This window comes from Hippopotamus amphibius, chromosome 11, assembly GCF_030028045.1.
Source record: "Hippopotamus amphibius kiboko isolate mHipAmp2 chromosome 11, mHipAmp2.hap2, whole genome shotgun sequence".
In the NCBI taxonomy this organism is placed as follows: Eukaryota; Metazoa; Chordata; class Mammalia; order Artiodactyla; family Hippopotamidae; genus Hippopotamus; species Hippopotamus amphibius.
The window spans coordinates 81,859,254-81,882,888 of NC_080196.1; the positions used below are offsets into that span (position 1 = coordinate 81,859,254).

Here is a 23,635-nt window from a genome sequence, read left to right on the forward strand (position 1 = left end):
CCACAGGGAACTTGCCCTCTGGGAACCTCGGGAATCTTGGTGGATGGGAGAGCCTGGGGGAAGCGTGGCAATTCTGATGTGCTCCTTGGGGTACACGCCTCCACTCCTGGCAACAGCTGCCAAGGTCGACAGACCCAAAGCGAAACTCCGTGGCTTCAGAGGTCGCAGGAGACATTAAGAAAAGCTCTGTCCCCACAGCTCACAGTTAAGATGGCAGAGGGAGGCACTTTTTATAAATGCCACTCTCCTCCTCACAGGCATTCCGTTCTGTAGTTTATTTTTAATCTCATGTTACTAGTTTAGCAAAAGATTAGTTCTCTTAGAAGAATTAGTGATTTCACAAAGACACTGGTTTTTTTTTAACCAATTCAGAAAATATACTCTGTCCTAAGAGACTCAACGTTGCTTATGTGGGTCACACTCACACTGGTGCTGCTCCCCAGGTAGAAGAGAAGGTTGTCAGGTTCGCTTGTCTTCACATTTAGTGTTAGGCTGTTGTAGTTGGTGGAAGAAATTTGAGGCTGGTAGGCCCGGATACAGTCTCTGTCTGCAGACACGGCAACTTTGATCTGTAGACGGAAAAGGGGAGTGTCCCTAAGTGCCTAGAAATCATTTAGGGCCACACTGGCAGCACACCTGGAGTTCAGCAGTGCTGTTCCGTTCCAGACCCTCACTGCTAGCAGGTCTCCTCTCTGGATGATCAACAGTGCTTTGTGTCTCATAAGGTGAAAATCAGATGGTGCTGAAACATTGTATTTGGTAAAATATTTTAATATGGAAAAGTCAATCATGGGGTTAAAAGGGAATTTTAGGTAGGGAACTCTATCATGTGAGATTTAATTCCTCAAAGACAAGGAGCTGGACTTCCTAGGTGGCGCACCTGCCAATGCAGGGGACACGAGTTCGAGCCCTGCTCTGGGAAGATTCCACATGCCATGGAGCAACTAAGCCCATGGGCCACAACTACGGAGCCTGTGCTCTAGAGCCTGTGAGCCACAACTATTGAGCCCATGTGCCACAACTATTGAAGCCCACGCACCTAGGGCCCATGCTCCACAAAAAGAGAAGCCACTACAATGAGGAGCCTGCGCACCACAGTGAAGAGTAGCCCCCGCTCGCAGCAACTAGAGAAAGCCCGTGTGCAGCAACAAAGACCCAACGCAGCCAATAAGTAAATAAAATAAATTAAAAAATTAAAAAAAAAAAAAGAAAAGGAGCTTATCCAAATAACTTTGGAATCTTACACCTGACACAGAGAGGATATTTGATGATCATTTATGGAACAAACGGAGGGTGGATCTACTTATTCAGCAAATATTTATAGAGCACTTATTTCACTTACATATTTCTCTGATAAGTAATTACTTGCATATAATCCTTATATTTACTTCCAAGGTTATAAGTTTATATTAACCAGAGCATTTGGAACCATCTGTTGGGTTTACATTTATTTGGTGACTGGAACTAAAACAGATGGAAACCAGAGATCTTATAAATCTACAGCCCTTTTCCCAAAGTGAGGTCACTCAGAGATCAAAGAATCCAGAGCTCCTTTTTCTTGGCTAGAAGCTTCAGGAAGATAAACATTAGACCAGAGGTCACATTTATTGTCTACAGGTCCCCAGGAGCATGACAAATGATATTCTCTCAAGTCTTGTTTCCCTGAAACACCTCTCCTTTAGTGCACGGCCAATGCCGTGTGCCGAGGACATTGTGTGTTTTATGCAGTTAGTGACCTGGATTTGTGCAGCAATCGTGTGATACAAGCTGTTTTGTCAGAATCCTAGACATGAGGCCCACACTGCATGAACATTCTGGAGGGTACTTGGATTATGGTAACACCAAGCTGGTAAAATGATGGAAATAACACCATATACAACCAATGAGACTTCACGTGATGCTGACACTTAGATCCAACGTGTTCTGCGCCATTTAGCTAATTGCTGCAGGTCTATAAATCTAAGCCATGACGATAAATCTCCTAAGGACACGAGATCTCTTTGCTAACAACGTTCTGAAACACACCGAACAAAAGCGGGAATCAAAGAAAATGTAAATATATATGACAAAATGTAAATATATATGACAAGGCTTTAAATCTACTTGGAGACAAGGCTGTGAGGAACCTGGGGTTACTGAGAGCTGGTCAGTAGAAAGTGTGACCCAATGCCCACTGCCCAGGAGGCCTCTGGGACTTGCAGTTGCAGGAGCCGCAGCTGCGGGAGTGCTGGGCGCTCCTGAGAGCCGCCGGGCCCCACACTCACAGACGCCGCTTGTTTCCGGGCCTGGCTGATCAGAAGTTTGATTTCTGATAGGTTTCTGCTCAGATTCTCTTCTAACATCTTCAAAGGCTTCAGCCGATCAAATAAAAGGTTGGCTTGTGTTTCCACATCTTTGACTTTTCTGCCAGCTAACAAAGCTAAAATATGAGGTGGCGAGAAAGATGGCGGGAGAGAGGAAACAAGAGAAATGAACTGGTCATTACTAGTACACTGGATAAACTAGAATATCCTAATCATCAAATCCTTCACATTTTGGTAAATATATGAAAAATGCACCAGCACAAGGCATTACCCAAGGCCCTTCTCTTTTTTATAAATGCAAATCCAGATGTTGGTGCATGTTTATCTTTTAGGACTGCTGTTTGCAAACAAGTCGCCAGGCCCTGGGCAAGCTCAAGTGGCTTGCCGCAGACTTTCCTAAGGGGAGGGGAGACCACGACCTACTGGTCATTGAGGAGTCACGGAGGAGTTCGTCTGTTTCTCGTAACGTGGCGTTAACCCTGGACAGGTCCGTGGATGTACTCAACAGCTTCTGGCTCAGCCCCACGACATTCTTGAGCGTGCTCATAGCACTCTGATTTGCAGATGTGGCCAGCTCTTTGATTCGGGTGCCTTTGTCTCTGATACCTGAAATAAATTTATATGCAAGCATGCACTCTGGTGGTTATATACGGAGAAAACCATAAAACCATGACGAATGTAATTTCACACAGAAACATGTTACAGAATTTCTTACTGGTTGTTGAACACAAATGGGGGCTTTTGGTTTTTTTTCTTTTTTCTTTTTAAAAATTATTTATTTTGGCTGCGCCGGGTCTTAGTTGCAGCATGGGAGATCTAGTTCCCCCACCAGGGATCAAACCCAGGCCCCCTACATTGGGAGCACAGAGTCTTACCCACTGGACCACCAGGGAAGTTCCCAGGGCTTCTGTTTGTAGTGGCCATATTAAGGCTGCGTATCATATGCTCTACTGCTTCCTTTTACAGATGAATGAAATATTTTTGGTGGCAACCCTCCATACTGAAATATGATTTCAAATCACAACAAGATGCTATGTGTCAATGTCTTATATGTTAATAATCTAAACTGCTTTCTTTGGTCCTTTGCCTATCACTTCCTTCTCATAGTCATTAACGCCATCTCCAAATCGTTCCATGTCTAGATAAGAAGGTTTGGGAACTTAAATCTGTAGGCAACATGGAAGTGTCCCAGGCTGGAAGAAGTGTAGTTTCCCACAACATCGACTGGCTGCTGCAATTAACAGCACAACAAAAACTAAACGGTCACTAAAGATAAAGTGGAATTCAGTTATTTGAGAAAATCTGGGTGATATATATATATATTTTTAAAGGCACTCATTCATTTTTAAAGTGTTTAATCACAAATGGGGCAAAGCGTAACAATAAAAGAAGCTGGATGAAGGGTATACAGGTGTTCTTTCTACTCTTCTTGCAACTTTTCTGCAAGTTTGAAATTGCTTCCAAATAAAAATTTATTTTGGAGTGTTTGATCAACATACACCATTTATCCTTAAAAACAGATAAATAAAAGAAAAAGAAATTTCCAGATCAGAAAATGCTCCACTGATTTAAGGTAAGAAGTCAGTTCAAAGTGCCCCAAGTCCAGCTCCTCACAGTAATTTTCATGCTTATAAAGTGAAGCAGATAGAAGACCTTTGGAGATGTTTGGGTATCTCGTAAGACTTTTTAAAAAATCCTATTAAGAAAAAAGAAAAGGTTGAAGGAATGTAAAATAAATAATGCGCCACAGCACAACTCACCTGTGTTATACTTTTAAAAAGTTATCCTATTTAAAATTTTAATGAACACCACATTTCCAAACCAACAATATTAAAGTGATCTATTTTAGAATGCTTATCGCCTCACAGAGGAAGATTCCTTTAATTTCCAAGCAAGAATTCTCTAATTTCCCACATTTATAATAAATCTAGCATTTCCCCCTAAAGCAGGAACATTCCAGCTTCTTTACTTGCTGGCGTCTCTGAATGGCCCTTCTTTCATCTCAGGCCCATTTTAAAAGTAAGCAATTAATATGGTCGCATAAAGAATCTAAAGCTTTTGTTTTTCAGAGTATAATTCTGCTACTTCAATGCAGGTGTTCTGATGTTAAAAAGAAAACCATAGTGATCTTCACTTCCAAACCATATTCTTCTGCAAGTGGAAACTCTGTCAATCTTGGTCTCTTTTCAGGTGAAGGCTCTTCATCAGGCTTGAGACAGGTCTTCCTCATGGTCATGAGTAAGGGTTTTGCAATGAGAAGACATTAATTAAATCAAGAACCCCCTTTCCACTTACCTTCAGGAATTGCTCTAAGTATCAGGAGTGATTCATTGGTCTGCCTGGTAATTTTATCAGCATTCTCTTGAAATCTCTTCGCAGTGTTTTTCAATTCGCTCAGTTCCCGTGCGAAACCTATTTAAAGGGGAAAAAGTGTTCCCTTTTAGGCTAGCCCTAAAAAGTTACCTAGACGACAGTTTTATCATTCCTGACCCATCTATAAAATCAGCAGCTTTCTACAGAGACCCCAAATATTGAAAGTTTTTCCAGCAAGACTTAGCACTACTCATTCTACAAATTGTGTGTTTTGGGGCTTACTTGATCATTTTTTTCTACTTTGTTTCCCTTCTCGCTAATATTTCATCTTAAATTCATGTCCAATTTAATTAGAGCTCCAGGGTGAAGACCTGTGTTTAAATCACTCGGCCTTAACTAACATCCTATCCACACCCAAATCTTGGCTGCCTTTGTCCCCTGGGTTGTAAGACTCCAAACAAACGCTCTTCTCAGTCCCATACCTGCTTCCCGGCCAGCGCCCTTGCCCTCCTCTCCTGCTCCCTTCTGACCACCCAACAGGCATTCAACTCATCCTCCTTCAAGTTTGATCAAAGATGTTGGATCAAAGCTTTTCCTTTTAAAATTGCTGGCATTCTGACGTTATAAAAAAAACAGAGTGATCTTCATAATATGCAATCACATTTAGATTCTGAACACCTGGCTAGAAAATAAATTATTGATAAAATCCTTGATGAATATGATGGTTCTGCCTAAAATTTTAATTGCCAGAAAGTTCACTATTTCATGGCCTACAAAGTGCCTTTAGTTATGTAAACTAAAGCCACAGTGCATCAACAGTGATGCTAGAGTTTGTGTTAAATGATTTATGATTAAGAATTACAGACTTTTTATATTATGAGATGACACATCAATTCTAAATTGTGTCATTCACAGAGAAATAAAAAATATGCACCTATCCAAGCCCTTGGCTCAGACAGCTGTGGAAGGGTCCAGACTGGACGTGGACATAGTCTAAGGGGTATGAGCCTTGTTTATGGCCCCGTAGGAAAAACCAGTATTTTGGATGTATTCGAGTATATTAAGGTGATAGGTATACTATATGTTATTAAACTTGTATGTTTCTCTTACACAACAGATTCCTCTGCCATTTTGTGTTATGCTTACTGGATAACTCTTACATATGCCCAAAACTGCTTACTGAAACTCTTAGGAAAAACGAAATTGCAAAGGTATTTTTTTAATAGATACATCAATAATGATTTAATTCAATAATTATTTAATGAGACCCTACCATGAGTCTAACATTACATTAGGCCTGTGAAGAAGACACAAGCAGAATCAAACATCCCTTCAAGAAACTGTGAAGCCCTGAGAAATGAATAGAGAAGCACATGAAATCACAGAGAACCTGACAAACGCCAGGGCTCAAGCGCTAAAGCAGCCAGTGGAGGGTTTGGTTCTCGGGCAAGACTGACCGAGTCTATGGAAGATTGGAGGGGACTGCACATTACAACGAGATATCACTAAGATAAAAATTACATGATGCCTCTATGATAGAAAATTGGAATATTATTGTGACAAAGAAATGTTAAGCTTCAAATTGCTCCAGGAAAGACGAATGTTTTGGAAGCGTGTTCAGAGATGTGTCCACAATCACTCTGATATCAACACAGTCCGAGCTGGAAACTGACCTCCGTGCTTTCTGCTCAGGCTCTTGCCTTCTCTTAGAAATTCAGAACTGCGCTGGAGAGCTGCTTTCCCATTCAAAACAAGAGATTCTGAGGCCTGTAAAATTGAACAACTTAAACATGGCAACCGGAGGGCGGGCTGGAATCCTGCTGGAAGTGGAGAAAGCACCTCCATTCTACCAGAATAGCCTCCAGTGTAGTTCCAAACAAGGAAGTCGACCAGATAGCGAGTAGGGACAATTTAAATTGTCCTATCTTGTGTTTAATGTATGTTCTAATTTGTGGCTAAAGAGAAAGAACACAGCCATTTTTAAATGTTTAAACACAAAAACCAGTCATTAAATGAAGATTGGGTAAGGAAAGCTGTCTCAAGTAGATATCAAGTAGCATTTTCATTTTTGTCCTAAGAATTATTTATGACTTAGGGAATGAGAACTTACATCACATGATGACAGAAGCCTTAAACAGATCCTACCAGAAAAGAATGTTGACAGCCATAAATTTAAGATACTGCATCTCTGCTCAAGCACCTCATGGAAGGACCACTCCCCCACAGTGCCCAGAAAAGGCAGGCACACATGGAAGCCCGTGGGGCATTTCTTACCGTGCCCGCCTTGCTCACAGTCCTGAGAGCATCTTTTGCCAACTTCTCTGATTCTTCAACCAGGCTCTGGATGTTGGCATGGACATGGGTTGCACTGGTCGCATTCAGGGACACATGTCTAACATTTCCAAGGCCACTGTGAAATCAGCATATTTAGAGATTTTACAATCAACTCAATTGAACTTGCCCACTATTCTTAAGACCCCCCAGTTTCTTCCCCCTTAGAGAAGCACCATCAACAAGGAAGACAATATTCTGTGTCAATATGTGGATTCCCATATAATTCCAAACGTAATCTTAAGAACGAGTAGCCACACTGTCTCAGTAACACAAGGAACTCTGGGTGTTTAATTAACACCCAAAGAAGAGACGATTGCTGTGTCCCATCTTTTAAACCATCCATTCTTTGATCTCTGTTCAAACCCCCTGCCTGTGTCTGGGGTGCCACTGTATGTTAGCATTGATTGTAATCACTCCTGCTACGCACGTGTTAATTAAAAGAAAAAAAAAAAAAGCTTTCCTAAGCATATATGAGGATGCTGAATCTTTCTCCTCAAATAGTATAGATCATTTGATGAAATTCACTAGGGGTTTTGGAGGAGGATCAGATAATATTTCAATCATCTGAACTTCACTCTTATAAGTGGGCAAATCACTCAGGAACTTGCCAGTTGGTAATGGTGCAATTTCATCCAGCTTGCTCTAGCTTCAAAATGAAATCTGACAATTGACACATCTTTGCCTGCTGAGTAACCCACTTCATTTTCTTCCTGAGGTTATTGAGTGATTCCCAAACCAGACACCAGCAGTTATTACTTGTTATTACTTGATTGGCAAAACTCAGTGACATAAATAAAAGATAATGTAATTTTACATGTCACACCAAATTGCTTTTACTACTCATACTAAGTAATAAATATTTTGTTGTAGCTATGCCTGTGGTCAGAACATCCTTTTCTCTTTTGGGAAATGATGAAAGCTGAGGAAAAGAGAAGAACCGTGTATGTAATTCCATTTTCTGATTCCGACCGCAGACGCAGGTGGTAGTGCTCAGTGCAGCACATAACTTATGCGAGTCTATGTTACATGGTTTTTAATCACTGTCCCTGTGTGAGCTACTCTTTTATGGCAGCATCCCTCAACTTGGAAAAATGTTTATTTTTCTCCTTCCACAAAACACACCCAACACACAGAAACACACACATTCCCAGTGTGTCCAGACTTTTTCCACTCATAATTTATAACAAATTCTAAAGAAATAAATTTAACTGACTAACAATATTATGTAAGTCATTAATAAGGCCTTAAACCCCGATTACCTCATTTGCTGCACATTAGATCACCTGAAGATCTTCAAAAAAAAATTAAAAGCACAGCTCACAACCCACAGTCTTTGGGGAATGCGGGAGGGGAAAAGGGACACAGCCATCAGTATTTTGAAGTTCCCTAGGCTATTCCTGCAACACTTGGGGAACTACTGGCCTAAAGCTGTGCTTCTCATTTAAAGGCACATTTAATAAGCTGAGGATATATTTGACAAATATCCAAAAGTATATGTTAAAATAATGACAGTACAATGGTAGACTTTTAGGCAGTAGAAAATAATGGAGATGGTATCTTTCAGAATCGGAAAATAGACTCCCAACACTTCTAATAGTCCAGAGTGCGCAACCTCAACCTGCATCCACGCATAAAGCCAGCCGCATCACAAGCTTCAAGAAGGCAAGGTGTGTAAAGCAATCAATATCTGGTTCTGTACCTATGCAACCTAATAATAAAGTCCTGAGCACCAGGTAGGTACTTAAGGCTTCGATGGCTTGATATCACAGCATAATGTTTGTTTTCATTCCTATCTGGTTCAGCGTGCATTTTTCCATCATCCATTCCTGCTGATGGTCAACTATGTTACCAGACATGAGAGGAAATCCTCCTTGCCATGGAAATAAAAGAGAAGTCTTTATTTTCAGACACACACACAAAAAAAGACTTTGACTCAATGCTGTGATCAAAATAGTCATGCTTATTCTCTTTGATCCACATATCAGAACCTGTGGAATCCCTGCAGGGTGTGGTCTCACCTGTCTAGAGTGCCTGCCAGTCTCTGGAGCTCAGCGGCATGATCTTCCGCTCTGTAGACAAGGTCCAGCGCTCTTCGTTTGGACATCTGCATGACCAGGTTGTCCACATGGTGCCTGATTTTGGCAGTCCATAAAAGCAGCTCATCCCGGTGATGCTCTAACTGCTACAGAGAGAAATTAAGGTTGTGACTACCTGTGCATCTATTTAACAATGTATCTGAGGATTCTCTGGCAACCTTGGGTGTGGCGGCTGGCTGGGCTGAGCTGGGACTTACTGCTAGAGCCTTTCCTGAAGCGTTAGCGGGAGCAGCTGCAGCATCCAGCAGTCCTCTTCCTTCGTCAATCAGCACTGACGTCACGTTTTGTTCTTCTTGAACGCGCAGCTTTTTATCCTGTAGCAAAAATCACCTCTAAGGATGCTTCATAAAAGCAAGTTGGCTTCTGAACCTTGGCGCCGGACACTATGTGCTGAAGTTAGCTCTTGGGCTCATTTTTTAAGAAGCTAAGAATGGTATCATTTGCGTGGGAGAATTTGATACCAGCTCTAATGGGGCAAGAGCTGGTAAGACTCACCTTGAACTCTCGCAGGTTGGCCCTGATGAGGAGCAGCAGGCGACCGCTTTCCTGGGTCTTCGCCTCTGCTTCCCCCAGGAGCTCTTCTGCGGCCTGCACGTCACTGTTGTGTTTTGAAAGGAGGCTGCTTACTGCTTCTTTTAGTACCTCCAGCTCTTCCTGTGGCTTCTGGTAATTTTTCTGAATTTGTGACAGTAAATCTTCAGCAGCCCTGGGAAAATAATAGACAGTTCACATGGTAAGAAATGAACAGCAAAGCTCATATCATTGAAATGATAGTGCAAGAAACTTTTACATAATTGTTCTGAGTTTCTTCTTGACATCTTAAGTGGTATATCATGATCTCTTAAAAAGGGAAACAATTTTTTCTCAGATAGCTATTCGTATGGCAGATTTACACTTTATCCTTAACAAACTCTCTTTATTCGCAAACCTCCTAACATGTTTTAGTCATGGAATTAAAAGAAACCACCTCAGTAAATCTTGATTCAGAAAATTGGGACCATAGTCTGTGAATGATGGCAACTGACATCTTTCATTATCATATGGCCAGAAATTGAAAAAAGGAGACTCTTCAGTGATTTGCTCTGAAGTTGCCAGTGTTTTTATGCAATATAAAGGTTTTTCTGAAGCTAGTTAAAAAACAGATTTCATAAAAACTTTCAAATCTAAATTGCCAGAAAGATAATTTGTACCATTGATAAAAGCAAGCTTTAGGAAATCAAAAGACATTTTTCCCTATTCATAAATGCTATTTAAATCAAATTTAAACTTAAAGCTGTATAGAATAATACGATTTTCATACTACAGAACTTTGCAGTGGTTGAATATATCCCATTAACTTCTTGCTTCAATTTGTCAGAACTTTGAAAAATTTCATGGAAAATGCCTTGTAAATCACCCTTAGCTTTCACAGATTATCAGATCACTGGGCTAAAAAACCACAAAAAAATTTTTTTCCAGAGATACATATTTGAACTCTGACACCATTAGAGCATCGTCAGGAATTATTTGAACATTCTTATGATTTTTAATGATTATAAAAATGATAGCAAGATGTTGCATTATGATACAGGCAACAAGAACTTTAAAAAGTTCATGGGAAACACACAAATAAATCCAATATATTTCTAACGTCTGGCCATTTATCTGTCACTTCATATTGTTAAAGAAAGTATCTAAGAAATTTAAAAATAGAGGTCAAATTTTCATCTATGAACTGACTTTACCATCTAAACCGTGATCAGATGAAATGATACGTGACTTGAAAGACTAAAAGGAAAAAACACAAAAACTCAAGCACTCTTCATTAGCTTCTTCCTGTAAAATTTATTCAGTTAATACAGTAAAACCGTATTTCTCAAACTGCGTTTCTCTACAACACTAGTGCTGCAAACAGGTAAGCACGTTCCATGAGTAAGAGCTGCGTGGTGCTGTACGTTTAGCTGTGTTCTCCAGGCCTCTTTTGACAGATTCAGAACACATCAGCCTGAAGACTTGTAGTAAAGACCTTGTCTCTCCTTAAGACACTGTATTTTCCAAACTTATCTGGGCACAGGACACTTTTTTTAGTGAAATATCTTTTGAAAGGCCCCAGGACACCTGCATGGAAAACAGTTGGGAAACAGCTACAAAGGATAATTTATAAGGTGCAATAAAGGATGGCAGGCCAGAGCTAGGTACCCTTAGAAAAGCCTGCTTGCCAGGCTTGCCGTCGGCTGGCGTCCACAAGTGCTCCCACTGTCCTCTGACTAATAAGGGTGGCTCACTGCCTTGACTGTTTGTCCAAACAATGTGGCTTAGGCTGAACACCTGCTTCCTCCTGGGAGTCTGGAATGTGGTATGTGCTGGGGACAGGGAGCCTACGGGACCAGCCTGAACTGAAAACCTCGGGTGCTGAACTCTACACGCATGCTTCCCCAGGCATCGCACACAGCTGCTGCATTTTCGTTGCTGGGGGAAGAGTGTGCTCTGTGGCCCCTCCTGGGATGGAGAGTGCAGGGAGCCTGCATGGACTCCTCCCGGCTCCTCTGCGTCTTCCTCCTGACCTGCTGTGCATCTTTATTTATGTTGCTCTAGGAAATCTCAGCCCTGAGTCACGGGAGTCCTGGTGAAACTCTGAATGTGGGGGTGGCCGTGGGGACCCTGACACAAGCACGATAAGCAGCTAGCTTGTGTGCTAAGTCCTCTCGCTTGTAGGACTGCCGCACTTCCGCATAAATTACCAACCTGCTAAGCGTTATAATAAAAAAGCTGAGAAATAATTCCTAAAACAATTCATGAAATTTGAAATGACAAGTACAGGGATTATCTATGAAAGAAAGTGGAGGCCCAAGGGGAAGGCAATTAAAACTTTTTTTAAATAAAAGGTCGCAGTAGTAATAATTTAACTTACAAATTAAAAAGAGAGATCAAGAATCTTATTAATAACTCTATTCCAAATAGAAACAGAAGAGCTACAATGACAGAGAAAAGGTGTCAGGAGGGCCTAGCCAGGATGAGGGTCAGGGGACACAGGCTGGGGAGGGCCCCTGCCTTCTCCCCTTCTGCTCGCCTGCTACTCAGAAAGTCAACTTTTCCCAGCTGGACTATGAGCTCCTAGTGGGCAAAAAAGCTCTATTGTTCTCCTTTGTGTCCCCAAGTCCTAGCACAATCGGGCCACCTGCGGGCTCAATCTACTTTGTTGACCGAATGAACTGACCATGGAAAGTGCTGGTGGGGGAAGGATCACTGCAAAATGATGCCCAGGGGACCTGCAGGGAGTCCCATCACCTGGGATGTGCAGCCAAGGGAGGGAACGCATGAGATGACCCACCATGTGTGGCACTGGGAGGAGCCAGAGCCCAGGAGGAGTTGGAGCCGGTGGGGGAGGTGGTGAGTGCAGACGGAGGCTGCAGGGACGCCTACATGTCGTCCAAGAGGCATCAGGGAGCTGAGGAAGGTGGGGAGACAGTGCGGTGCCCTGGCGTGGCGGGTCCTGAGACCACCTGCATGCAGGTGTGAGTCTTTCTCTGTGGGGCTCCCCCACCAGGCAGTCAGGGAATGGAAGATGCGGGGGAGGGGGAGGGCCGGGGAGAGGTGATTACAACCAGCGTAGGTGCAGAGCCATGGTCTCTGATCTGACCATCGAAATTCCACCCACCTGTCTTCTATGGATTGGGTCTAAGATGGTACCTCCTATTGTTTTGGGCTGGAAAATAATGGGGTCTAGCGTCAGACAGATTTAGGTGTGTGGCCAAGTTTCATGTTGTCCTGGAGGTTTAACATGGGGGAAGTTACTAATATTCTCTGGGACTCAGTTTCTCCACGTGGATCTTTCCTAGCTGACAAGGTGGTGGGATGGGCACACGCAGGCCGTGAGGGGTGAAGTCCACACCGCCCGGCACAGAGGAGGTGCTCTAGGAGCGGCAGCCCCTTCCCCATCTCCCGGGTCCTCTCCCACCTCTGTGCTTCCCTCCACCAGTCCACAGTTCTCTGACAAATGTTCTAGTAATTAGATTACTAGTTCCCTCTGCAAATCTCATGCAACAGTAAGTTTCTGCTTTAGTTTTTCACCTAACAAATCAACAACAACATCAAAAATCCCATTCAATGATGAAAAAAGATGTAAGCTCAGCTCTCCCGTGTGCTGCCGGGAGAAGTGGATGTTGTTTTTAAAAAACTTTTAGAAAATAATTTGGCAACGTGAGTTGGGAATCCTCAAAATGCAAACTCTTCGGCTAAATGATTTCATTTCTTAACATGTATCCAGATAAGACAATAATGTGAAATATAGAGAAAGATTCTTATCTGTCGTTCATTACAACATTATTTAAAATAGCAAAATATCTTAAAAACGGCTTAAGTCTCTCACTACAGAGCCTGGAGTTTTGATGGAGTATTGTGTGACTAAACCAGTGCTGAAGACATTTATCACAACCAGGCAGACACACAGCTTTGCTATTACAGCAAGTGATACGTGTGCGAAAATACTGAGAAAAAAGCCTGAAAGCAAATGACAAGCTCTTAGTGACCACGTCTAACAAGTCTCTGTGATCTGTCATTTCACATCGTGGGTTTCGATGACAGTGCGCGTGACAGAGCTCAAGTAATCTGGCATGATGTCACTCTTTTGTCCTAGAGCTCACAGCTCCGGCGGTCGCCACTGCCTGTGTTTGCTTCCGTGAACGTTTGCTGCATATACTTCATCTTCAATAAAGACAGTATCAGGAGGTTCGCTTGTTCACGCTAAGTAGAAATGCTGCTTCGGGGTCACAGAGAAAAGCTGAACCTATGACGTCATAGCACAGATAGAAATACTGCCACTGATCACACTTTACTCTGTGTGGAGGGGCCGGCGCCCAGCTCTTCTCCTGTGACCTTCTGCCCTACCGAGAGCTTTTTTCCCTTCCCCTCCCCCACCTCAGCTTTCAAGTTCCTGCCAAGTTCCATGACACTGGTTGTGTCATGAATGGTATTCAGGCACTTACTGGAGTTCAAGGGTGGCATTTTGGTGCAACTGCAGGAAACTCCTTTTCTGTATGATTTCCAGCAAAGATGTCATGTTCTTTTGCATATTCTGAAGAGTAGAACTGGGCAGCTGGACATCTTCGTCCAAGGTCTGATTTAGACTTGCTGCCTTTTCCATGATTTCTATGGAGAAAATTCATGAATCACTGAATAAGTCTCTCAAAAGTGGACAGTACTCAAATGGAATAACCTAGAACCTTCTCCAGTAAGGCCTGCTCTGATCATCTAAACTGGGTTGAACCTCTAGCCAGGCCAGGTCAGCCCATATATCCCAATGCACTCTGGACATCCCCTGTGAAAACACTCAGGAACCTGGGATTACTGACTAATTTCATGTCAGCTTTGCCAGGACCCATAAGCTCTGTAAGGGCAGGGGCTGTGGCTACCATGTTCAGGGCAGTGTTCTCCACCCTTGGCACGAACATTTGCACGTAGATGCACTCAGTAATATTTACTGTGTGAACGAACCACCAATACTTGATACTACTCTTTTTTAAAAAACATGTCATTTGTTCTAATAATTTCCTTACATTTCTCCCTTTAAAGTCTGATTTGTATTAGAGTCTGTACTTTTTATGCCCGTACTCTATAATCCAAAAAGAAAAGCATTTCTGGTAGCCAAAAAACTGACAATAGCATTCTAAAAGCCATTTCAGATGGGACATACCAATCTGATATTACTCTGATATTAGGATATACTTTGGGACCACACTGAAGCTCCAAATCCCGTCAACTCCTAATCTGGGCAAAGGAGTGGTGTTGAGAGTTTAGCTAAACTAAATGGTATCCCTGCCTCCACGTCCATTTCATTTGGCCAAGTGGCCTGCAGGGACCTTAAACTGTGGCCCCTCATGTACGCACACGCCCTAGATGCAGCCTCAGAGACAAAGCAAATGTCAGTTCTGGATGTGGCTTCCCCAACGGCCCCTGTGATCCACAGTCTTCCTGTCTCCCAGCACCTTCCCCTTGTGTACCCCTTAGATAAGGTCCCCAGGGACTTACCAAAACCCTGCTCTTTTGCTTTGGATTGACCCATCTGGCCTTAGCCCAGGAACCCCAAAGCACTCCACGCAGGAACCCTAATAAAGGCCCATGCTCCAGGTCCTGTCTCTCTCTCGGCCTGCACCCTGCCTTGACCACTCCTGTGGCCCCTCGAGGTGGGCTGGCTACTCCCTCCTGCACCCCCGGAGTAACCAGCTGCTCTATTTCATCTTCTCTCGTGGTCTGTTGTTGGACCTCAGCTCACCACCCGGCAAACGTGCACATTTGACAAATTCATAATAAGTGCTCATTTGACAAATTCATGGGGAAGCACCATAGCTACCTATACTAAGGACCCAAGTGTAAGCCATAATGTGGAAACGAAAAAAGGAAACATCCATTTTTTTTAAAGATAAAACTCTCAATGAAAGACAACGATGTGGTCAGGGGGAAGGCTCCAGGAGTCCAGGGTGAGTCACACACGTCTATTCATGTGCTGAGTGAAGCAAACGGCTCTTCCTACCAAGGAAGCCAGTCCACCAGACGAGGCTCCGAGGACTCTACCTTGGACGTCTTTCTGCAGCTTCTCAGTAAAGATCAGGAGGCCTCGACTCTTGTCGAGGATTCTTTCGGTGGCCCTGGTCACGTGCTGGCTACGTGTTAACACTCTGTCCAGCTGAGGGAAAATAAAGGCCTCGAGTTAGTTTGACTTTGAATGAAATGCAAGCTTTGGTACCCCAGATGTTGTCTCTTTTAAGCAGCAGAACGTATGCTAGGACACAGAGTGAAGATGTACACCATCACCTAAGCCAGGGTCGACGGTTCAGGGTTAGAAATGGACTAGGTGGTTCATGCAATGATCTACTGCTCACTCTGGCTGAGAAAAGATGGTACGTTTTTAAAAGCAACCTAATTGGCCATCAAACGACAGACTCGCCAAGTATCTCCACTGTGAAGACCTCGTGTTCACTTCTGGACCCAAATAAGCAGAATCTGGAAAGTAAAATCTTACTAATTTGCCTTAACTGTGAGAACTTAGTCAAGGAGTTAAGACACAGAGTCAGGCAAAGGGGCCTGCTTCTGCCAGGCTGCAGACCTGGTACTCAACACCTCCCAGCCCCATCAGTAACCTACTGCCGCACAGGACTTCACGAAGATCATGTGGGATTATGTCTGGTAGCGATTCTCAGCTGTTATTTTTATTAGGAATGTTCTAGTTTGTGAAAAGAAAGGTTATTTGTGATTTCCAGGAATGCAAAGTAACTCAGAATGGTGCTAAAAGTGTTTTCTAGTCAAAATCCAAAGAGAATCTTCTTTAATGGATAGAAAGAATTTGCTTTCATCGGCTTATCACTTTCTACCAAATGTTTGCTTGCTGAGGTACTTTAAAGCCCACACATAAACCCTTAAACTCTTCCCACATCATCATTAATTCTAAATTAATCGGAGCCAAGCTAATACATTTTAGGGTGCATGATGGTTTATGCGTATGGATGCTGAGACAGAGATAAGATACACATATGCACAGATACACTATCATACACATATCAACGTGCACATGGGCATATCTACACACGAAATCCATACGTGAAAATTGTAAATTTAACAATAGGCCTCCCTCACCACCTGCAAGCGAGCAGATTCTTTTTTGGTCACTAGAAACCATTCCTCTGGCATGGGCTAAGCAGAATAAATAATCCCCTGCTGACATCAAAGCGAACTCTCTTGGCATTCAAACTCTACAAATCAGAAGCACAGGGCTGAAGCCTAAGTGCTGCCAACACCACACAAGGAGCTGCACTGGTGTTGGGGCCGTGGTGGGGGGGGCCCAGTGTTCACCATGTACAGTGAATCCAGGACAGGGGAGAAACCCCCTCTTTTCATGTGGCCCACCCCTAGTTCACAGGAGAAAAATGAGAGGACGGTGAAGTGACAGCCCGCCTCCTCCCTCGGCAGACGGGACACCAGAAGTTCAATCAGGAGACTCTTCCCACTAGAGCACAGAAACCAGCAGCATCAGAACCGATTTGAGCGTGAAGTAGCTGGAGCACAGCTCCTGGGAGGAAGAGGCTAACCTCATCGGATCAGAACCTTCCGGGCAGCCCCTGTGCAAGTGCTCATGAGGGCTTGGAGGTGGGGGGAGCAGGCCCTTTACGGGAAGAACTTACCTTCCTTTGCAAGTCCTCTGTCTGTTCTGAGACACCTTCAAGCTGAATCTTTGTCAGTTCTTTCTGTGTATTTTCTTTTAATATAGAGTCCTAAAAGAATAAAGGAAACAAATTATAATGCTTCAAAATAAATCTTCTGGTTCTTAACTAAGAATCACCTATTACCTTTTTTGTTCACAGAAAGAAATTCTCCTTTCCTTGAAATTGCATTAAAAAATAAAATGAATCACATTCACTTAAGTTTTGATTTCAGCAACCTGTTTCCATACTGCCATCTCTCACACTGTATTTCCTACATAGATATGAATGGGAAGTCTGGTGTGTTACGCAGAACTGACACTGCTGCAATTCCTGGGTGAGTCTGGCTGAATTTCAACAGCAGAGTCACACAAATTGTAACTATCAATATAATTGCTAACACCTCAAAAAATGCTTATTAACCTAAAATACAAAAGTATTAAATAAAGAAAAGCCTTTATAATTACTAACAATTAAATGCTTAATTTATGCCACCACTCTTCTAATTTCTTTACTCCTATGATTTTATTCAAACCTTAGAACAACCCTCGAAGGGGTTAGATTATTGTTTAGGGTCAGAACAGTTATTAACTTGCCCAAGTCACTGTGTAGGTCAACAGCGAAAACAAGAAACAGTGAAGGGGTCACCATCTTAAACTCCTGAGAACTTTACATAAATATAAAAGGTCATTTAAGGGAATTGACAAAGTGGTTTAAATGAAAGCAATTCATTCAAAAAGAGTTAAAATTGAAATCAAGTGTTTCCCTCGTGTGGTAAAAAAATATAGTTGTACCGCTGGAGCCCAAACTGACAGAGGTAGCACGTACTGACTGTGTCTATAGGAAGTGGAAAAGAAATTTAAACATTTCTTTCCTTCCTTTTTTTCTTATGTTTCAAAACATTTTCTTCCATTTGAGGAACAATAATACAGGAACATCTCTTAGAGTTTCCTAAGCTTTCTTAACTCCATGGTGTCTATAGAGCAAAGACCGGGATTAACAGGCGTGGGTCACGGAAGCAGCAGGATTCCAGCGTGCACGTGAGCGCGCCCCGCCCCCCGCCCCGCCCACCAGCTCCCCCGCCACGGGCATTACTGCATGACGTGGCGAATTAAATCTCTCAAATCCTAATGCATTGGCTTTAAGCCAAATTACGAATCGCATTTTTCCCCAATTAGAATGAGAAAATGCTGTCTAGTAAGTCAATTTCTTACCTCCCCACCTTCTTTTGGACCCAGATCAAAACACAGATTTTAACTAAACATAAAGCTGTGATTGGCCCCCAGAGATTTTCATATAGTCTTCCAGGGAGGAGGAACTTTTGTGCCCTGCAGCTTCAGTTAAGAATAATACATGGACAGAAATAGTTCATCTTCAGCGCATTAAAGAAGATGCTGTCCTGGTTCATTTTCTGTGTATAAGGACAGCTGTTTTCAACTATTCAAAGACCTGTTATAAACAGGGGCGAGTGCACTTTGTCTCATTCCAAAAGGCAGAAGAAGGAGGAACACAGAGGAAGAATTTACAAGAGGCACCTATGGATCAAGTCTTGAACAATTAGAGCTGTCCCACAGCGAAACGAGCCGTCATGTGGACAATGAAGTCCCTGGTTCAAGTTCAGGGGAAGAAGGCCAGGCGCCTACCAGCGCTGGACGCTGGGGCTGAGGCTCCTGCACTGGTGGGGAGGATGGACAGAGAGAATGACCCCTACGGCCCCTACTGACTCTTCACCGCCCCATGACACACGCTTCTATCCATCTCTCTATTCCTAGGACCTACCTGGAGATATTTTGTTGTATTTTCCAGGTTTGACAAAACCCCAGACGGGACAGGGATGATGCCGGAGAAGTTCACAGAGAGGATGGCGTCACCCACATGATCCACGTCACTCAGCAGCACGCCCACACAGTCATCATCACAGGCTGCAGGGAAGAAGAAGTTCAAATTAAAGCAAAGCAGCTGGCACGTCCTCCCGTGGGTGCACACAGCCTCCTGTAATAACATCGACAAGGCTTCCAAGGACACCTCCTATCTCATCCTCACGCCAGCTGTGCCTCGGGAGGTAAGCAGGTCCCAAGCTCTGTTCTCAGATGATGACACCCAGACGCAGGTCACATCAGTGACTCCCTGGGGCCACACAGAGAGAAACGCTGCTCCAACCTTTACAGCATATTTGCTCATCTTTGACTTGGGCCAACGGCCATTGGTCCAAGTGCATGTCCTGTCGGGGCCTGGTCTGTCATTTCCTCAGATAGTTTGCAGACATCTTCGGCAAGTACAAATGAAGGGGCTGGGGAAAGTCACAGGCGTGTCTTGCTTATAAAAAGCACACAAACAAAGGCAAAAGGGCTCTGGACTGCGATGACCCTGACCTTGCTTCCTCCCTACCTTCCCCACAAACCACTGAGGAGACATCCCAAAGTCGCCACCTCACGTGCTTGCTATTCAAATAAATCAGAACTGGCAAAAAAAAAATTCTACAACAGCCACGAGCTGAGGCCGCACGTGAGACGTGGTGACACAAATGACCAGCGACAAAGGTGTTCTCTCTGCTCCGACTGACCCTTGGCTCCGCTAAAAGGAACATTCATGGGCTGAACTGTACGAAGCTGGCACTTCTGTGCAGCTCACAGTGCTGGAGAGATAAATCCTGTTATCTTAGAACCTTCTCCTCGGCTCCAAAGGCTCTACACAAAGTTTAGTCCAGCTGATGCAAAAGGAACCTATGATTAGTTAATACAAAATAGGACTTTCTCTATCCTGCTGACGCCACAGGGCCCCGTACCAGGAAACCATCTGAGAGGAGAAACCATCTTTAATCTTCCAGAGGAGTAATACGCACACACACAGTTGCTCTCCACCAGAAGGTGCCTTGGTTCACAGTCCTCACAGCGGAGCCCCGTGACCCCCGGCCTGCAGAGGCACTGCCCAGACTCTCGGTCACAGTCGCTGTGGACAGAGCCATGCGGGCTGCACTCACACCTCTGGCAGGTGCCACCCGGCATCTGAGGGTTCCCATGGTAGCCCAAGGAACACCTACAGAGGGAGACACGCAGGACAGACAGTAGGGTCAACACCAGTGAGTAAATAAATACACGGAGCAGCGTCCCAAGGACAGTAATCACTTCTGCCACATGAGGTGCAGAGAACACAGGCCTGCTCACCTCATTCTGCATTTTACTTCCTAAAAGGAGGCTGCGATGGTCACGAGGACGTGCACTTACCTATCTTAATGCCCAGGAGGTTTGGTTTTGCATCATCAGTGGTCCACGCCCAAACTGATAACGACTCCTGATCACTTTCATAAATATGCCCCATGCACATAAGATGAACAGACAACGTACCTTTCACAATATTGTCCCTCGTAGCCCAGAGAACAGGCATCACAGCGGAAATCGTGATCACCGTCCAAGACACAAGTGGGACTAAAACTGGAAGAAAAGAATCGTTATTGAATTTTCATATACACAACTTCAAATCTTTCTTAAGGTCGTTTTTCATTACTCTTAGGGTACATGATGCTGTTCTAAAAAATAAGTGATTAACACTGGACAATTGGACAAGCTTTTTAGAGCTTATACTCTATTGGGGAAAAAAAAAAGGAAAATAAACATGTAATGGATACAAGCTGGTGCATCTCTGTATCCAGAAGATACTCATAGAAGCCTGTCCAGTGACAACCACGGGAGTGCTGAGGGGATGAAACCCAGGATGAAACCTGATTTACAGAGGACAACTAATTAGTTTCCAAACAAGAAAGCGTCCCAAGTGAAAAGGGCCTTGTTTTGAGATGCATGTGAATTATCTGACATTTTAGATGAAGAGCTGGCTGGAGAGAGCTGCATGAAGACGATGCGCAAACATGGGAACAGCAGGGAGAAGGGAGCTGGACCAGTGCTGGGAATACACCCGACTGCAGTGAAAGGCCAGGGGGAAGGGCAGGGGGAAGAAGAGCTGAGTGAAGGCGGATGAGGATAACCAGACATAAAGGTAGGAGTCAGGCGATGGGCTACTGCAGCAAAAGGACACAGCCACTCAAAACGGAACAAGCCACTCAGATGCTGGTCCCCTCACTCGGGGGCTTCGGCTTCTGGAGTATTCCTTGTTCTCAACAACCTCTGCCTCCACATATTAAATCAGCAACTAGAGGCTCAGCTGGGTACCTGCAAACCACTAAAAACACTGCTGGGGTATCTGGCCGGTAAGAGAAGTTCCCAGCATGAGTTACAGGGTTGCTATGAGCCCTGCTTCACTTCTGACTTTTTCTCCTGCTTAAACACTAAAGGGACAGACTTCAGGGGAAACATGAAATACATAGAAAACAAAGCACGTCTTTCGGGGCCTCTCAGATGCACAGCGCACATGGAATGTTCACATTCTCACAGTCTCTTCCTAATTGTGTAACCTTTAATTTATTTGTGTAGGGGGTGGGGGTGGGGAGGGTGTGGACCTTCTGTGATTGAAGAAGTAAAATACACAAACAGTACAGAACTGTGCAAAGTCGAGGGTGAAATAACCGTCCAGGCATTTCTCTGGGCACGTACAGCCATGGAGCTGCAGACACAGACACACATACAGACATGAATGTGTCCAAAATGGCATTATACCGTATGTTCAACTTCATAATTCCATTGGTCACGTCTCCGATTCTGTACATACAGATATGCCTTACTCTTTTCTTAGTGTTGGTACAATAGTCCACTCTAGGGATGTAATCAAACCCCTGTAGGTAGACATTTCAGTCCCCCCACCTCTAATATCTTGTGAGTACAAGGAACGCCCATCTTTACACACATGCAAGCTTAGATTACAGGAGTGAAACTGATGATTTAAAATTTGTATACAGGTTTAATACAAAAAATTAAATAACAGTAGCAATAAACTTTAAGATACTTGATAGTTTACAAGAGAAGTTTACACAGTGCCTCTCATTAGGTATTCACTGTCAAGTGACACTTACTTGGAGACAACAAAAGATAGAAGAGTCAAACAAATATTGAAAGGACAACTTCATTTTAGTATACCAAAAGTTGGTATTTGGTCTACACAGGTTCAATGCCTTGTCAAATATTCTAAGCAATAATAAAATGTTATTTATGAATTACAATTTTCATCGAAACCAAAGAAGACCCAAAGATATTCCAATTCCCACCTAAAATCTCTGGTTCTTTTATGTGTTCAGATAATTCTATACAAGCATCATAAGGACGAGGTAGAATCTGGCCCTAATTTCCTTATCGTGCAGCATCTCTGCACTTCATCAATCATCAGCATATATAAATTCTAACCCCACTCACGAATATTAAACAGGAACTGAATTCTTCATCTCATTATTCATAAAATTAATAATTCATCTCTAGGCACACTGGATCCATAGGTTGGAGGCTAAAACCAGTCTTCAACGAAGCAAAGCCTGAAAGTCCTTTCTATAATGGGTTCCAGTCTAACACTCAACACTAACACAGAGATATTTTGCTTTTACAAAGATTCTCTTCAAATGCTGGGAGAATGAACACTTTAAAATTAGCCTTTCTCAACACACGGAGAATATTCATTAAGACAGATCCCGCGGAGGCCCTGGAAAGTGAAGCTGAGATTGGCATCAGCCCAGCACCCCATCGCGGCTCACCTAGCAGGGAGGCTGTGAGGACAGGTGCACAGAGCGCAGTCGCTGGCAGAGCCGGTCACCTTCCCGTAGTACCCGGGGGCACACACATCGCAGTGGTCCCCGGTGGTGTTATGGCTGCAGTTCTGGGGCCCACGTTTCAAAAGGAAAAGAAAACAATGGGAAACTGTTAGAACTCGTTCTCATCTGGCAATAGCCCAGCACTGCCACATTTCATATCAGTTGACATTTTTTTTTTATTCTCAAGGGAGGGTGAGCATTTTTTTTTCTCATGTTTTTAAAATCCTGGACACATTGGCAGCTCTGTGGCCTTCATTCATTATAAGACTGCATTCATCCGATACCGCCTAGAAGTTACTGATACATTCTTCTTATAGAAAATACACACAGGGCAGCCAGCTTTCAGAGCCTTAAAATACGGATCTAAATTGTATAGGCACCCAAACAGTGATGTGAAGCACACTGGTTTGCACATAGTCGGGGTTCAGTGATCACTTTGGGGAGCTGAGAGAGAAGAAGTGAACGGATAGATGACTCAAGACATTGACAGTGGATTAAGTGGGCTGTGCTCTCTCCTGGGTGCAAGCTGACAGGTCAGCTGCTGATCTGAGAACTTTGTTCTCATGGATTTGGGTCAGGAAAGGTAGGGGAATCATTTAATGTCCTAGGAGTCCCTAATCTTGTTAAAATGGTTAGCTGCACCAAGGAAAGATGCAGCATGAAAGAACAGGTTAACTTCTCCAACTCTCTGTGTGACCTTTGTCCCCGCGATTGGCCAAGGGACCTTCCTAG

At 43.6% G+C, this 23,635-nt stretch overlaps 1 protein-coding gene across 1 annotated transcript in view; it reads right to left on the reverse strand.

Moving 5' to 3' along the window:
• Nucleotides 1–23,635, reverse strand: part of LAMA1 (laminin subunit alpha 1) — a 124,346-nt gene that overhangs the window by 27,182 nt on the left and 73,529 nt on the right. Inside the window, exons 30-45 of the mRNA XM_057698208.1 lie at nt 22,847–22,968; nt 20,562–20,648; nt 20,060–20,253; nt 18,997–19,139; nt 17,200–17,289; nt 15,596–15,707; nt 14,011–14,173; nt 9,542–9,752; nt 9,244–9,360; nt 8,969–9,132; nt 6,891–7,026; nt 6,290–6,383; nt 4,599–4,715; nt 2,727–2,909; nt 2,265–2,419; nt 426–569 (exon numbers count right to left, since the gene is read on the reverse strand). Of these exons, the coding sequence (XP_057554191.1) occupies nt 426–569; nt 2,265–2,419; nt 2,727–2,909; nt 4,599–4,715; nt 6,290–6,383; nt 6,891–7,026; nt 8,969–9,132; nt 9,244–9,360; nt 9,542–9,752; nt 14,011–14,173; nt 15,596–15,707; nt 17,200–17,289; nt 18,997–19,139; nt 20,060–20,253; nt 20,562–20,648; nt 22,847–22,968 (2,232 nt within the window). The remainder of the gene's footprint in view (nt 1–425; nt 570–2,264; nt 2,420–2,726; nt 2,910–4,598; nt 4,716–6,289; nt 6,384–6,890; nt 7,027–8,968; nt 9,133–9,243; nt 9,361–9,541; nt 9,753–14,010; nt 14,174–15,595; nt 15,708–17,199; nt 17,290–18,996; nt 19,140–20,059; nt 20,254–20,561; nt 20,649–22,846; nt 22,969–23,635) is intronic.